The sequence below is a fragment of the Prinia subflava genome, chromosome 6 (assembly GCF_021018805.1).
Source record: "Prinia subflava isolate CZ2003 ecotype Zambia chromosome 6, Cam_Psub_1.2, whole genome shotgun sequence".
NCBI classification, from domain to species: Eukaryota; Metazoa; Chordata; class Aves; order Passeriformes; family Cisticolidae; genus Prinia; species Prinia subflava.
This window is the reverse complement of record NC_086252.1, coordinates 34,151,697-34,168,653: the sequence shown is the minus strand read 5'-3', so window position 1 is coordinate 34,168,653 and position 16,957 is coordinate 34,151,697. Positions and strand designations below refer to the sequence as shown.

Below are 16,957 nucleotides of genomic sequence, written 5' to 3'. Positions count from 1 at the left end.
TCAGTGCTTGGGAAAAACCTGAGCAGGTTTCTATCTGCCTACTTAGGATCTTTACCTAACTAATGAGAATCTTTTCTCATTCCCTTTTAGTTTTACCATTTCACTCTCTTTTCCTTTTGTTTCACTGCTCAGTGTGATTGCAGCTATAGTAGTAGTCACCTGGACATGCTTTTTAAGATATGTTTTTATTATATATATTTATATATATAATATATAAAATATATTGTATATTTTATATATTATATATATTTATATTTGTATATATAATTTATATTTTTATATATTTTCTGTTATTATATTTAGTACTTGTATAGCCTCTGTCCTGTACACATATTCCTACTTGTCTGGTGGTTAATGACTCTCAGTTTCTTCTTTTTATTCCCTTGGGATGAATGAGGCTCAGTTGCACTTGGAAGTTGTTCCTTTACAGTCAACATCATGCAGCAACTGTGAATAATGATTTGTACATAATAATCTCATGCCCAAATTAAAATTCATTTTTAAAGTCACTGTTTGTTTTTTTTTTTTTAACATATGTTGTGACTAAATTTCAGGGGTTTTTTTGGTATTCTGGAAAAATTGTTTTTTTATTGCTTTGCCTGCTTTTGAAAGATGTAATAATCTTATTCTGAATGTATTGGATTGCAAGGTAATTTGTATTTTCAGGTAACAAGCATAAATTTTCTATCCCTCAACTTCTACATTATTTTCCTTTTATGATGTTGAGGGATGATCAATAGACAAAACTAATAAAATGTGGTTTGTTCATGTATAAAATGATTATGGAAAAGTTATGACTTGAAAATAATGAAACCCAACAATAGAGGGGGAAGCTACAGAATGTGCAATTATTGATCAGTGCTGGGGTGGGATTTCTGGTCGTTGTTATGAAGGTGCTTCACTTTAGAGCATTTATCAGTGGGTCTAACTCTATTATATCAGCATATCTGCAGAAGTATTCTTAAATTTATTATAGGGAATAGTTTAATGATTTGGTTTAGTGCAAGGCTTATTTCATCCTCTGGCATTCTACAGAGTTTTTGGGGAGAAAAGGAAATTTTGATTTCTCTCTTTCAATCTAATTTAATGTCGATGGTAAATAACTGTAATCCAGATGTTCTGTTGTCTTACAAACAGTTTTTATATTAACGATAAGAGAAGCTCCAGTGAAATTTTAATGTTAAGTGTTCTTAAAATACTGAAGCTAGATCCTTTAATTAGGATGTGTTAGTATATATATTGCTATGTCATGACCAAAAGGAAAAGCAAAGTTAGAAAATTACTTTGTATAATGAAGAAATATCATTTATAGCGAGGAAACATTTTCAGTTCCCCTTCCACCTCTGTTTTGTAAGGACTGTTCCACAGATTCTGTTACACTTGTAGACCAATCTTTCAATGCTGTTGTCATTTTTGGATCTGCACTGGTACATTGAGTTGTAAACAGTTGTCTACAAAAGCATTTTTAACTGCATGTTATGCTCTCTGTATTGTATTTTTATGACAATGCCTGTGGCACAAAGAGGTAGAAAAAAAGAGAAACAAAATTTTAAAAAAAACCTGCACACTGCCACCAAATTAGCTCTTTCTTAACTATTTTTTTTTCCTATTTATTCAGTCATTTCATAGTCAAATGGTCAAGTACCTGTATAAAGGGGTTTAGGCTGTTCAGTCACACTGACCTGTAAGGGTTATATAGAAATAGAGAGACATTTGCTGCCGTGAATAGACTCTGTCACAACAGCATGATCAACCTTGGAAATGTAAATATCTTCATTCTGAATGTTCCTCACTCCAAGTACAACACCTTCAGAATCTCAACTGAAAGGGATTTTTTTAAAATGTCTCTCTTTGCAGTGCTATTTCCTCCAAATAGATAATTCCAATGGCACAGGCATCCGGTACCTCAGCAGGCACTTCCCAAGCACTCATCTCCTTAGAAATGTAGAACTAAATTGTTACAGAGAGGGCTGTAGCAGATTTATTAATGACCTTGGCAGCACAACGTGTACAACCTTTACTTATTGCATTCACTCTCAGTTTTCATATTGGCATCCCCTGTGGCACTGCTGCTCTCTGATCTCTCCCTGGTTGTGCTGGGAGCTGGAGATCTGCACCTGAGATGTTCTCTGCGGCACCCTGAGCACGCAGCTCCTCCAGCCTGTCCTTCACTGTCAGCTTCCCCATCTGTCTCCAGCTGTGTTTGTCTGGGAGGGGCTCAAACGAGGCATTTTCACTGTTCTTTTCCCCGAGTTTGTGGTGATGTGAACATCTTTGATGGAACAGAGTGGCTTTATGTGGTTCTGCTTCGTTAATGCTTTCGTGTGCTCGTTCTGCAAATGTCCTGTGTGACCACACAGCCCCTGAAATGGCACAGAGCAGCAGCTCCTGGTACCAAAGAGTTTGGAAAGGGACAAGCTGTGGGCCCGATGTTTCTGAAGGCTGAGGTTGCTGCCTTTCCCAAGGGAACTCCTCAGCAGCTTCTCCTTTCCCAAGGAGCTTTGTGTAAATAGCTTTTCTTCCCATAACATTTCTGGGTAAACAATATTCCTTTACTATAACAACCTCTCTCCCAGGTGTTTGTGTTACTTAACCACTGGAGAGAGGTGTCCATCCTATGGACCAGTAATACACCTTTTTAGTGTTATAAAAGGGCTGGAATGAATTGTAATGAAGCCTTCTGATTTTCTTCTGCCTGCTGGAGTCAAGCATCTTTATTCCCTGTCCAATTGCAACAACAAACTACTGCACATCAAACTAAACCAGGAATCAGTTCTCATGCTAGGAATTGAGCAGACTGAATTTAAATGTCCTGACACCAGAAAATGCTGTTATCAAGAGCAATTTCTCTCTGCAGACAATTAAAAGTGGTTAAGCTCTGCTCGTTTCCCACATTCCTGCATGAGCAGTTGTCCATGTCCCAACTCCATCATTATTCACATCCCTGCTCATGGCTGATTTTCTGGGTCAAATTCCCTTGCAGGAAACAACCCTTTCTCCTGGGCTTTATTTCTTTTTCTCTTCTGTCTGCCCAAGACAAGCCTTTAGTGCCTTGCTGGACCATCCAAGGGCAGTCATTTCACCTCAAAGTGCAGAAGGAAATGACTGCCATCCTTCCAGCTTCAGTCTCTTTAAAGTTTATTGGAGAAAGAAAGCATTTGGAAAAAAACTTAAAATGTAGTGCCAAATAACAATGTTTTTATGAGATTTCTATCAAATGCCTCAGATGTTTTCAATATTGCTGATTTTTGCAATTAGAAGAAGATAGGTAAAGAACTTTTAATATTTTTTGCCTTATTTTTTTCCTCTGTTTACTGCATATCTAGCTGTAGGATTTTTTTTCTTCACCAGATGTTGTGAGAACATATCTGCTGTAAGATTTTGGAGAATGTGATTGTACATTATACAATTTTCTCATGAGCTTGTGCTTGAATGCTTCATGGTGATGCTTTTGCTGGTCTCACAGTCTTATATTCTCTAAACTGTTTTTTAAGACAGATTTATCATAATGATTTTATATAGAGTGGAAGCTTTTGAAACATTTAATATAAGAATTTAGTTGCACAGTCAGATATGTCTAACTCTAAAATAACTTTTTTCCCCTTCAGTAGTGTAGTATTGAATTCAAATTGCCTGTCAGGTGTCATCACAAGGTTTAATTACATGAGCTGAATCCTGAGCAGGAATGATGCAAAATATCAGTAAGAAACATAAATGCTTTCGTGTTTGTCACATGCCAACAGCTTGGAGCTGAGTAGAATATTCCAAGTATGAAGACATGTAGTGTTTCTCTGCAAGAATGGAGACACTTACTTTGCAGCTGTATGTTGAAAATTGATATTTTTAAAAAGCAAATTCCTTGAGAAGTATCTTAGTAAGGTAAGCTGTCAGTGCAAGCATTTCTATCTTACTTAATTGCTAAAAAGAGATCTGGAGAGCAAAAGGAACAGATGCATCTTTTGAAAGATTAAAGTTGTGCTCCCTGTGACTTACAGTGTGCTGAGGTGATGGTAAGCAGGTGGAAAAGTCATTTGGGTTCAGTTATAAAATCTATCATTGTGAAGCATGTGTGTAATTAGGAATTGGGGGTTGTTTGCAGGGAGGAAACCTAAGTGTGTGTTTACCCTATTTATTTAAGTTAACAAACTTATTTCAATAAGCATGAAGAACTTCTAAATTATAATGCATTTTAGCTAGTGTGTGACAATTTATGAATCAACTAGCAATAAAAAACAATATATGTCAAAAATCAACAATACCTCTGAAGACCCTCTGTGCCTTCCCTCTGTAGAGCTTAAGCAGTTCCATAGTGTATCCCACCAAAAATTAAATTAACTTCCCAAAAGAAGTTCAAGCTTAATATGAAACCCAGTAAAGAGATTTATCTGAATGTCAGGCTGCGCTGGAATAGGCTTAGGAGCAAGGAGAGAAACGAGCCAGCCTTCTGCAGATCTGCAAAGACAAAAGAGAGCCCAAAGCATCACCAGCAAAGCTGCCTAGGGCTCCTCTCCTCCTCTTTTTGTCTAGATTATTTGGTAACTTTCCAAAACCTCTTTTATTATAGAACAATATCAGTTGTTAAGCATAACCACCTTTAAACCCTGTAATTTATTAAACCCTTAGGAAGGCAGCAGACAGAAGTTCTTGGAACTGTGTGAGGGTAACGCTCTATTGCACCTCCCTAAAGATAACTCATGTTGAAATTCATAAATAATTCAAAAATACTTGGAAAAAACCCCCATGATTCATTGCACAATATGCAACAGAGACTGATGAGAAGTGACTACTTCCTGCTGTTTCCACAAGGAGAGTTTGAGGGTCTGTAGTAAACTTAATCATATTTACAGCAGGTTGAATAAGCAATTGGATTTCATTCAGGTATCTGTTTCCGTTTTTTGATGGATTTGCTGAGTCTGCTTCCATGGACTCCTTGTGTTTCCTTGTGTGCATGCAGAGTGTTCTGAATCCCAATCGAGGCAATATTTGCATATTGATATTCACACAAGGAAATTATGGCAGGATAGCTGTGTATAATCCAGGCACCTGGCTCCTGGAACACATATTCTGAATATAAACAATATTTAGGTCTTTCTGGGGCCGGGAAATGCTCCTGTCCCTTTAGAACAACTCTTATTCTTTGCCTCTCATGCCTGCTTACACACACACATGTGGATACATTTCTGCAAATAAACATCTGTTTATAAAGTTCAACGCTTAAAAAGTTAAAATGCTAATATACCTTTGATTAAACTTGTTTTAATTTTTGAGAAATTAGAAAAGAACTCTTATTCTGGAGTTCAGGTTGCAGTGGTAATAACAGGAATCAACACACAGAGGGGTAATTTAAAGCTAAATCCCTGCTCTGGATGCTGTCAGTGCCGTGGCAAAGTCCTGCTGCCTCCTTCCCTGAGTCTTGTTGGTTCTGTAGAAGCTGTCACTGGTGTAGCTCTTGAGAAGATGCTGATGGTCTCTTTCATGGGTTGCTGTGTTAATAGCTGGCATTCATTAACTTTCCCCTTGTAATTGGATCCTTTCAGATGTTCAGCCAACTGGTCAGGCACGCAGTGTGAGAGGCCAGCCCCCAAAAGCAGCAAGTCTGACAACATCAGTACCAGTAAGTATTCCCAGTAACTGCTGGCACTTGTCAGGGCTGGCTCACTTTAGGCCTCGTGCTGTTTTAAAATGTGAGTTCACGTCGTGAAAAATGCTCGTTGCTTGTAACTTTTTCTTTAAGACAACCAAAATGTAGATATTTCTCATTTTGTTCGGTGTTGCACGAGGCAGTTTGGATGCAGTTCTTAGGCCCTACACTCCCTGCTCCAAGGGCTGGCTGCACTCTTCCTAAGGAAAGCACATCAAATGGCAAGCATTTGGCCATATCAGCCCTGTGCAGGGAGCTAGTGGGAGACCTCTGACCATTTAAATCCTACTGAAAGCACCAAAAATAGAGCTGTAAGTAGTGCATAACTTTTGTATTGGCCATCTGCAGAGGCGTGAATTTTACCTACTGTGAAAATCGTACCAAAAGTAAGAATAGCTCCTGCTGAATCTTTTTAAACACGTCTGTAAGCATAAAAGGATGGCATTGCTGCACTATTGGAAGCTGGAACTGGACAGGGTTCCCTGCAGAGTGCTGAGCTTGCTCCTGGTGCCCTGCTGTCCCTGCCTTGGTCACACTGAGCCCAGCTGGAGCAGCACAATGAGCTGCCCGCTATTGGGGTCAGCTTGGGGCTCAGATGAAACCTTCCCAGCCATCCACACCAGTGAAAGAACACTCACAAGCTGGAAATAGGCAAAAAAGCAGGCAAAACTTGGATCACTGCCTCCTTTTGAGGGTAAAACAGTTGCAGTTTGGGGAATGGGCTTCTCCGAGACCCCAGGCTGCCCATGGCCACCAAATGGCAGCTCATGCCTGGTGGGATGTTTTTCAGGATTTTTTTCCTGAATGTTTACATGCCAAGACAAAATCAACCTTTTTTTTCTTTTTTCGGCACCTAAGTAGAACTGAATGCAGTTATTTATCAAATGTTTTCTTCAAAGAACCTTGTTGTAATATCCTCTACATGCTGAATCTTCATAAGCTGAAGTGAACTCAGGGTGCTTCAAGTTCTTATCCAGTACTTTCATTTCATGTCTCTGACAGCCTGGCTTGGCTTTCAGGCAGGAAGCCTTCAGGCAGAATTCAAACCCTTTTTCAATTCTTTATTTAGACTGTGCTTAATGTAGAGCAGACACTGCCAGCAGCTTATTTTTTTTTTAATAAATCAATAAATGTTGCCAGTGAAACAACCAGCAAGATTTTTGTTTTCCACACGTTAAGGATTGTGATATTATAGAAAATACATGCCACTCCACATTGGCTTTATGCTGGATTCCTGCTTTTATAAGTCCTGTATTCATAACATAAAATTATTTGTTGCATGTAATTCTTTATGAGCAGGTACTTAAAGTAAGGCTCAGAAATAAGGGTGCAGTTCTGACCTTATTTTTGCAGAATGTCTCATTTCAGTGAAATTATCTGCCAAAATAATGTGAAGCCCATTTTGTTCTTCCCTGTTCCCTCCTCTCCTTTAACAGTGCTGTCTGATCTGTGCACTGTTTTTCTGCTGCATTAAGCATTATTGTAGTTTTTGTGATTGCCTATATCAACATAACAAAATTGCTGGCTCTCGAGTACAATGTAGTAAAAATGCAGCAAAACACAGGAATGCACCAATAATATAGAAATTAAGATTGCTCACTGCTTTTTACTTCCCCACAAATAAAGGTAATGGTATCTATAAATATTAATTAATTCTTCAACCAGAGCCAAGCCTACTGGATATTTTAAATTAATAATTCCATTATTTTATGACCTAAACTGCTGAAGATCTTGGTGGCAATCAGTGGCCTTGCCATTCCAGACCAAACTGTACAGCAATTCCAGATTTTCATGGACTGTTGCTGCAAATGAGGGCAGGGAATTAGTTCAAAGTATATTGGTATCCAAAAAGAGGAAACTCCTGAATTGTTTATAAAAGTACTTCTGTGTACACTATTATCTGTAATGAAGTTGTTTTTTTTTATTAATCAGCATTAAAATCTCAAAGTGGTGAGTGAAGCTCATCACATGAAATTGCATTGTTGGTGTGGGAAATTATTCTCTTTTAATTAATTGAACTGTTTTACAGCTGTGAAACCATGATTATTCAATGATCTTTCCTTCTGTTTTAGGAAGCATAGCAATCATTGTTCCTCTTGTTCTGCTGGTGACTTTGATCACTACTCTTGTAATTGGACTATTTCTTTGCAAAAGGAAACGAAGGTAAGTAATTCTATATTGATTTATGGAGTAAAAAATATAAATATTTTAAGTATTTGCATCTTTCTGATATGTAAAAACTCACTTTATGTGAGAAACAAAAACACAAAAAATGACCCAAGACTTGTTTCTGGAGGCAGAAAATCAGTTACATTTTGGTTCTTGCTGGAACAACCATGTCTGTTATTGATACTTGTGTTCCTCATGCAGTAGATAAAAAATTGTTGTTCTTATCCACTTTGCTCAATCCTGACAAGGCTGTGTGAGTGTTAATAATTTCATCCAGAGACATAGAGAACTTAACAGAAATGTGGTATTTCACTGAAACCACATACTCGAATTTTGAATATTGTTTACATCTTTGGGTTATGCTGAAGCTGTAAACATTACTCAGAATATTTACTGTAGAGTCCCAAACCTTTTCCTCATTACTGTGTTTCTTCAGTAGCTTGCACAGGAAGCCAAATTCCAGCACTGAGCAGGGAATATTTTATTCTCTTGAATTTGGCTGCCTTAGAGCTGGTAATGAGCTTTGAGGACTTGTGTTTGACTTCTTGACTTTGGGCACTCCTTCCAAGGCCACGTTTGGTGGCCAGGGGAGGCAGGAGTGTTTCTGCTCTATGAGACACCTGAGAGAGCTGCTGCCCTTCACATGTTCAAAGAACACAGTGTTGATGGTGGTGCAGATTTAGCAAGGGAGGATTGCTGGTAATAAGGACATGGCCCACTAGGGAAGGCAGAGTGGGAATCGGAGAGCAAACCATTTACTCCAGGCCCCTAGCTGTGCTGCTGGCTGGCCTTGAGCAGCTGTCTTCCTTTCTCCTGGGGCTTGTTACCCCACATATGAAACCAAGATCGTGTCTCTTTTTTCAGTCCTTTAGAAATAAGTGATGAATCTGCTGTTTCTGCAAACACAGCCGTTTATGAGACAATTTCAGTGCTCCAGGCTCAAAGAATTTTTTAAGTTACCTGGCATCACATGCAGCATCTCTCTCCCCTGCAAATTCTGGTGTAAACTGTTGAGCTTAAATTTTTAAAACCTTTTTGTAAAGCCAATAAGATAAATACATTTCCTGAACATCCTGTTAGTAATGCTGACCCTGCCCGACTCCAGGGATGTCATTATGGGTTGCTGCACCTAAAACACCAAGTTTAGTGATAGCCAAATCCTGAAACCAGTTGCTGCTCTGTAAATTATTTAGGTGACTGAGAATCACTTGTTAAATAATAGATTTTCAGTAACGAAACAGAACTGGCCACAATAAAGGGCTTTCTTCTTAAAATTGTATTTGAAAATGTATTTTAGAGTTATTTTATCTCTTCAGAGAAGACTGTCAAGTATTAAACTAGGTGTAGTTGGTCAACACTAGCATGCTACTGTTAAGTGCCTATCTTAGGAAATATTTTTTTCAATGGCATTTCTGAAAAATAAAGATCATTTAGTATATTGGATTTCAGACACTGACTGCATCTTACTCAGCCAACAAGAGGACTTGACTGTTATCATCCTGACTGTGACCTCCCTATTATTCCCTTGTAATTCTAGAGAACATATTGCATTGGGAAAAAATTACCCTCTTGAGGTTATTTCAATTGCTTGGGCCTGAAATCACCTCCTTAGCTAAAAGAAATAAATTCAGCAACAAAAACAATTCAACTCAAGCACTTATCTTTACTGATACCTAATTCAAGGTTAAAAATAAAGCCCTGTCTTTTATTAAAGCTTGAAAGAAAATTCAAGTTGAACTTCGGCGTTCCAATCACCACTGGCAGGGAATACAAACTGGAACAATGAGAAGTTCATGCATTTTTAACACATCGTGATGGAACCATTTGCTTGCCCTCAGTTTACAGCTGACTTTGGGCTACTGGGTTGAAATAGAAGTGAAATGAATGAGCAAGGGGACGTGACTCATGTTCTCTCTGCCTTCAATCCTGCAGGGAATCTGCAATGACTTTGCAAGGCTTTCCTTGGAAGTCAGGGTTGTAGACAGAAAGTTAGCACTTTGTATGGATTTGTACTGCTACAGCCAAACTGAGAAAAACAATGAAATTCTGCTTCCAGCCTCTGAGATCTGTGCATAGACTCAGATTGATACTTTGCTTGGATAAATGGCAGGATGTTATGGTTGTCTCTGCAGGAAACACTTTTTCATCCTGTTGATCTTAGAGATTAAAGAGAAACAAAATACCCAACGACTTGCTTGAAAGTTTACTATCTTCTTTTTTATGTATGTTTATGCGTTACAGGACAAAAACTATCAGAAGACAACCCATGATAAATGGAGGAATCAATGTGGAAATTGGCAATCCATCATATAACATGTATGAGGTGGGCCATGACCACAGTGAAGGTGGTCTTTTAGCCTCAGATTTTACTCTAAATGCAGAAAAGGTAATTTGTCTTTCTAGTGGCAAAGCCGTTTTATATCTTGCAAAGGTTTTGTCTTAAAATGTAATGAATAGAAGTGTAGAACAATGACATTTAAACTTAGTTAATGGATATAAAACCAAGTTAGATTTCATTAGAATAAATGTCATGTGTATAATAACAGCTGTTTTGTAGTCTGATGCTGTCTGATGGTCATTTTTCCTAGCGCCTGTATTTTATCAAAATAGAGTTAGAAATTAACAACAAAATGATTGAGGGTTCTTTTTGTCAAGGCAGACGTGTCTACGAGCTACCAAACCACAACCTGTCCTTTTATCCTAGTGGCAAATATTTAAAATTGGAAATACATTATTGGCCAGCCTCTCCGAAGCACGGAGGAGCGCACGCATACGTGTGGGACTAACTTATTTCCCACGTGAGGACTAATCCGTGGTGGAAAATGGTCGTAAAATGCAGAATTTTGTTCTCATGTTGAATGTCAGAGTTTCTCGTGCTGAGGATTACCTGGAGGGGAGGTTTTTTAAAATTATGTTTTTAGTTGGTGCACTGTTTGCTTAACAGCGTTGATAAGTACACATGGAAAATGCTCTATTAGCACAGAAACTGAAATTTTCTGTTTGCACAGGCCAGATACATAGGGGGAGGGTCCACTGCATTCAAGCTTCCCCACACAGCTCCATCAATCTACCTAAACTCTGACTTGAAAGGACCACTATCAACAGGGGTGAGAAATGATGATCCAAGTCCATTCCATTCCACCACTGCCCCTTTCTAGAGAAAGTTTGTCTGTCATTTCTGAGTAGAGGCATTTTCTGTTTGTTTTTAATTTTGTTTTTATTCTTTTAATGGGATGAAGAATGACAGTACATACAGTACATTTTCTATTTAAAATGAAGGGTCCCCCCTGCATACAAAATTTCATGTGTACCCATCATTGTAACGTTTTTAAACTGCAAATGTATCTTTGCAAAGGAATACAAAAACAGTAAGCATTGTGATGCTTTGCCATAACATAATATAAGCTTAGCATGGCCTTCACAGCCATGTATCCTGATATATTTGCAATTTTTATGTAATTACAAGCATTCAGTGAAGTTTATCAAACTGAAAGATGGTCCCAAATAATGGAGAAAAAAGTGTTTTTATTTTAGAGGAGTTTGATGCACTTAAAAGTTAACAATTTCCTTCAGTATTTGCAAAGCGTATTTTAATTGTTCAGATATCAATGGATTTGTATAATGAAACAGCTCCTTCTCAAACATCAGATTTCTTACTACAACTTAGTATGAGGTTTGCAAACATTAAGATTTAAGATGCAGAAGGGACATCAATCCCACATTCATTCTCATGTGCCTCAATATATCTCCATCTTTTGTGCCATTCACGTTCTTGCATGACTGTAATATGTTGTATTTGGAAGTTTAATAATTTTTATGGGGTTTGGTTTTTCTGATGGAGCACAGAGCCGTGGATGATGAAAGCCAGAATATTCACCCATCTTTAACTTTTTCTCTGAAGTTCTGGTCACTCCAGCTTCTTTCTGTACCTCCCTGTACTGCCTTGTTCAATCAGTACCACTCAAAGAGGTAGCATGAGGCAGACCCTACTATTATATATAATTTTAATAACTCAATAAGGCACTGCATAGATGCCAAGGGTCTCTCTTCTGTTGTGGTTATCATCCTTAATAATGGTTGTCAATGAAGTGAAAAAGTCCTGACAATTGAAACAGAACGAAATTTCTGATTATAATCAGACCACAAAAGTAAAGATCTGTGGGGACAGACAGGTAGAACTGAGAGTAGCTTTTCTTCTTTTTTTTTTCCTCTTTTCTTTTCTGTTTTTAATTAAATAACTGTGGCTCACCTTGTTCTGCCTCCATTCCAGCAAAGTCTGGACCACGAGGCAATCACTTTGTCATCTGTAATAGATGGAATGGGCAGCTTTACCTCACTAGCTGAGCAGCTGCTGTAGCTATCCAGCCTCAGGAGTATCTGAATCCTGGGCTCAGAAACAGAGTCGAGCAACAAGGAAAGGAAGAACTAAGACTAAAGTCATCCTTATTTCCTTGTTTCCCAGGGTGTACTTAGGGTATTTTCAAGTCAGGAAAACCTACCCAGTTCTGGTTTGGCCAATTCAAAGGTTAGCCACTTCTTATTACACCACACACATTAATTTCCCTTTCTTAGAGCTTGTTGGTGTTCCACTCAGGATCTGTGCACGCAGAGCAGTGCTGATAAATTAGGTATAAAAAGAGGAGGATTTTGACCACAAGGTGCCCTTTCCTGTTGTCATGGGTGAAAGCTGAGCTCTAATTGGATAGCAAAATTCTTCTAGAGACAATGAAGGCACAAAGTAGGAAGGCAGTAGTGGAGACTCAGGGGATTTCTCGCACAATGAAGTGCTTTGCAGCATTAAAAATGGACTTGTCCTATGCTGAAGTGCCACTCATTTCAAAAGATGTTTTTTATTACAGTCCCAACCACCAAAATTGCTGAGAAAAGTCTTCTCAATTTGTAACTAGTATGATATATTAACAGTTATGCTGATTTATTATTAAAGTTTAATTTACATGACAAAAGTCTTGAATTTTTTGGTCAAATCATGTTGTGTATTTGGGCCACAGAATTCGAAAACATGGTCAGCTATTGATGGGATGCTGATGTCTTAGAACAGGTAATATATGGAAACTGTTGGCTGCAGTTTTCTACTGTTAAACTTGTCACATGGTCTCACAGTGCACCTTCTCTATAAACTCCTTCATATCTATTCTGAAATCTTCCAGTGTAATAAGGTGGACAAGTCAACCTCAGAGACATTTTTCAAGGTTTTTCATTTAATTTTCGTCGATGTTTTTATGGTTTTAATATCATAATATGCTGCATGTCATGTCATTGGTTACTTTAATAGCATGTCTCATCGTGAATTTAATTTTCGACTAAATAATTAACTCATCATCAGGTTTGCAGACGTCCAGGTATCTATTAAATATGTCCCGTTGTATTTTATGTGTACTTGTTCTTGCTTTAACAAAGCCATTTCCATTTCCATAAATGCTGATTTTGATTCAATCTGACTGATCTAATGTTTGCTTAATTTCTCTGCAGCCAACAAATTACGCCAATCCAGTATATGCAAAGTTATACGTGGATGGACAAAACTGTCGAAACTCCTTAGCAAGTGTTGATGAAAGAAGAGAACTTCTTCCAAAGAAAATAGATATTGGGATAAGGGAGACTGTGGCATAATCTGCTGTTACCTTTTATACTCTGTATAAATGTATAAAATATAAGGATTACTTTTCTATGTACCAACAGTATTATAATTGTTTTGGCATCAGCATTACCTCTGTTTTTTGTTTTGTTGATTGTTTTCTGAGTTTTTCTTTTGCTGATGACTTTTGACTGACCATTTGTAAGGTATTTTTATGAAAAAGAAACTGCACTACGGTACAATTTACAACAATGCTGCTGAAATAACACACCTTTAAATTTGTTAAAATGGCAAACAACATATTCGTTTGTAGCGTGAAAATGAGCAATCTATTTTCTATGAACTTTTTTGGTTCTACTTAATCGATGAAGATGGTATCTGCACTTTTTCATTATGTAGTCTGGAAGCTGTAGTACAGTGTGTAATTTTGTTTATTTTAAATGGTGAAAGAATGATTGAATGGTCTACTCTCTTCTTTGTGCCCATTAGAACTTCTCTTCAGATCCTGATGAAGCTAGATTAACTTTTCACAAACAGACATAACTTGCTTTTAAATTAGCTTTAGGTTGCCAAGAAGTAAGCAAGACTATAGAAGCGAAACATCTAATGATCTGCATGAACACAATGATTATGTTTCAGAAATTCAGTGACTGTACATGATATACTAAACATATATACCATGTAAACAAGCTTTGTATTTATTAAAACCTTATAGAACATAGTAACGCTATATCTTGGAAGCTGAAACCTTACTTGCTGTGGGACAAAGCATACCAACTCCAGCAGTCCTGTAGGACAGTAGCCACCCTAGAGCACAAGAGGGCATTGCCTACACATGCTGTACATGTTAATTCACCTAATCACAGGCAGTTCTGATGGATTAATGACTCCCCAACACACACCCAGCAGTAGGGAAAAAGCCAGACCCCAAACCTTAAGCACACTCAGATGATCACAGCATTCGGGTTTGACTATCACAAAAAAACCCCTCACACCTTTTTAGTGACAATAAAGGATTCAAAAGACAGCAGTTTCTTTAAATTAAGATAAACTGTGGTGGAGGTAAAAGGAACCAAGCTGCATATTAGTGAGAGCTTAGCAAAGCCCAAGTTTCTGTAGTCCGGGTTCAATATCAAAGTCCAAGTATCAAGAGTGAAAAGCATCAGTATCAGTTTCCAGCACTTCTCTGTCCTGGCCTGTTTTCTGTTGTTGCTAAGAGGCAAAATCCGACTCACCTTTTTTAATTTTGATGGAAATAAAGGATACTATTACTTTCAGGTTTGAACTGAATCAAAATATTTTATACATAACTTTAAAGGCACAAAAGACGTGTTCACACACATCCTGTGGAGGACTCTTCCTTCCTCTGCTAGACATGACTGACTTTTAGCTATCATAATATATTAACCTAACAGATTAAATATGTTTGTGGTTGCTCTTTATTCCCTTTGTACAAGCATTACAAAAATAACTGCTGTTTTATAAGAGATTTTTGTTGTACTATTGTGCATGCATACTACCTATTTCTAAACTTTGCCATATTGGGGCCTTTATAAAACTCTTGATTTATGTAATACTAGTGCAATTTTGCTTGAACAATGTTATGCATATCATAAACTTTTTCAGGTTCTTGTTTAAGTACATTTTTTTAAATTGAACAGTATTTTTCATTTTGGTTATAATAGCCATTTTGCCTATGTTTCTACAATGAAGTGTTAAATACTTTATAAAAAAAAATTGTTGACTGATTTATTTAAATGAAAATCTACATACTTAATTCAGTGTGTTGACTAATTTTTAAATTTAACTTACAAAATGAAAGCCAGAGAAAGGTCAAATTGAAGCGAAAGAACATTACTTTGTACAAATGGCTAAATCCCTTTTCTTAATGAAATTTTTTTGCTTTTTATACAAATTCTATTTGAATGTTTTTGCAGCCCTGCACGTGTTTGGATGACTTAGGTGTATAGCTGTATATTAATGTCAATAGAATTTCAAAGCTATTATTTTTTCTATAAAAATACTGTATTAAATAGTTTCCTACCACACAGCTACGATTCCACAGGTTCTGCCTTTGTTCTGCTGACATCATCAGAGATGGATTAGAGATGGATTAGGCCATCTTTTTTTTCTTTTTTTTTTCTTTTTTTTTCTTTTTTTTTCACAATTACAGTTGTTATGAGGTGTAAGTAGTTGGCTATTTCAGAAACTTTACCATCCATTTTCTGGCAGACAATCTCCTATCTTCAAAACTCAGGTTGATCTAAATTTTATCTGCTGGCTGTAGAAGTAACGTGAATTTTAAAATGAATTCTGACTCAGGCCTGAGGAATTTTACTTATTGTGATGTCTCAGTTTCCCTTCACGGAGGCATTTTATTTACTTTACACTTGCTTGAGAGTGAATTACTTTGTAAATAATAAATTTATTTCCTTATAAATGAACAGTTGATGTTAGTGGAGCTATTAACTATTCAGTGTAGATCAGGATGAGGTCATAAATATGTAGGCTGAATTTGGATGGTGATACTGAACTCTACCATTGCCATACTTTAAAATCTTTGAATTGCACATAGGTGGAATAATCCACAATGGGGTTTTGTTTTGTTTTTTTTTTTTTACTTTACCAAGGCTCTCCACAGGAACCTTTTCCACAACCCCCAGGTTCTGTAGGAGGGCAGAACACACAAGGAGCTGAAGGGTGAAAGATTGAGGACCTAATCAATTTCTTACATGTGCATCCTCATAAGTTCAGTAAAATGTTTTTGTAAAAAACATTTTTTTACAAAGTTCAGTAAAATTCTATAAAATTTTACAAGGGACAAGAAAAAATATTTAACTTTTTACATTCCCGCAGCCTTTTTGCTGTTATTAAGGGCACAGATTGATGTGTGTTTTAAGTTGACACAAGCTTAGAAGTAAAAAAAAATTGGCTGCATCCCAGATAGAAGCATGTGTCTCTTCAGAGGGTACTTGCAAGGCCTTTCCTGGTTGCTTTTCCTGTGAAAGCCTTCAGTGAACATTCAAGTGAAATTCCAGTTCTCAACTATTCCACAGAATTCACCAGGGTAAAATTTTTCTCCCACAGTACTAATGATTTTGCTTAGCAATGTGAAGCTGTCTGTGGGTTCCACAAATAGGTGTTAAAATTATTTATGGAAATGGAACTGTTCATTGACTTTGTGCTCTTAAGCTAAGGAATACCCATGTTTTCATTCAATGGACAACGAAAATAAATCTAAGTTTGAAGGGGGACGTGATGTGCTCCATCACAAACTAGATTCTAAAATTCTTTGCTGAATGGAGAATCTCTATGCAAAACATGAAAAAAAAAAAAAAAAAAAAAAGAGGATTAGTTGAAAATTTCATAGTTCTGCCTAACAGATTTTTTATTTCTCCCCAGAGGTTATTCTAGTTTATTTACAGAAGAGTGCAGTGGAGTCTCTGCCTTGTGATTGGCCTCTTGAGCTATACAAGATTTTGTATAAACTCTGTATGGTGACAACAAAATTCTAAATGACAAATTGAGATGGGTGATTCTCCTGGTATCCT

General features: G+C 37.2%; 1 protein-coding gene across 1 annotated transcript in view; it reads left to right on the top strand.

The window, feature by feature from the left end:
* LRP1B (LDL receptor related protein 1B) overlaps positions 1–16,509 on the top strand; it is a 295,406-nt gene extending 278,897 nt beyond the window's left edge. Inside the window, exons 84-87 of the mRNA XM_063400998.1 lie at positions 5,538–5,614; positions 7,714–7,804; positions 10,052–10,196; positions 13,301–16,509. Of these exons, the coding sequence (XP_063257068.1) occupies positions 5,538–5,614; positions 7,714–7,804; positions 10,052–10,196; positions 13,301–13,441 (454 nt within the window). The 3' untranslated portion in view covers positions 13,442–16,509. The remainder of the gene's footprint in view (positions 1–5,537; positions 5,615–7,713; positions 7,805–10,051; positions 10,197–13,300) is intronic.
* Positions 16,510–16,957: the final 448 nt, after the last annotated feature.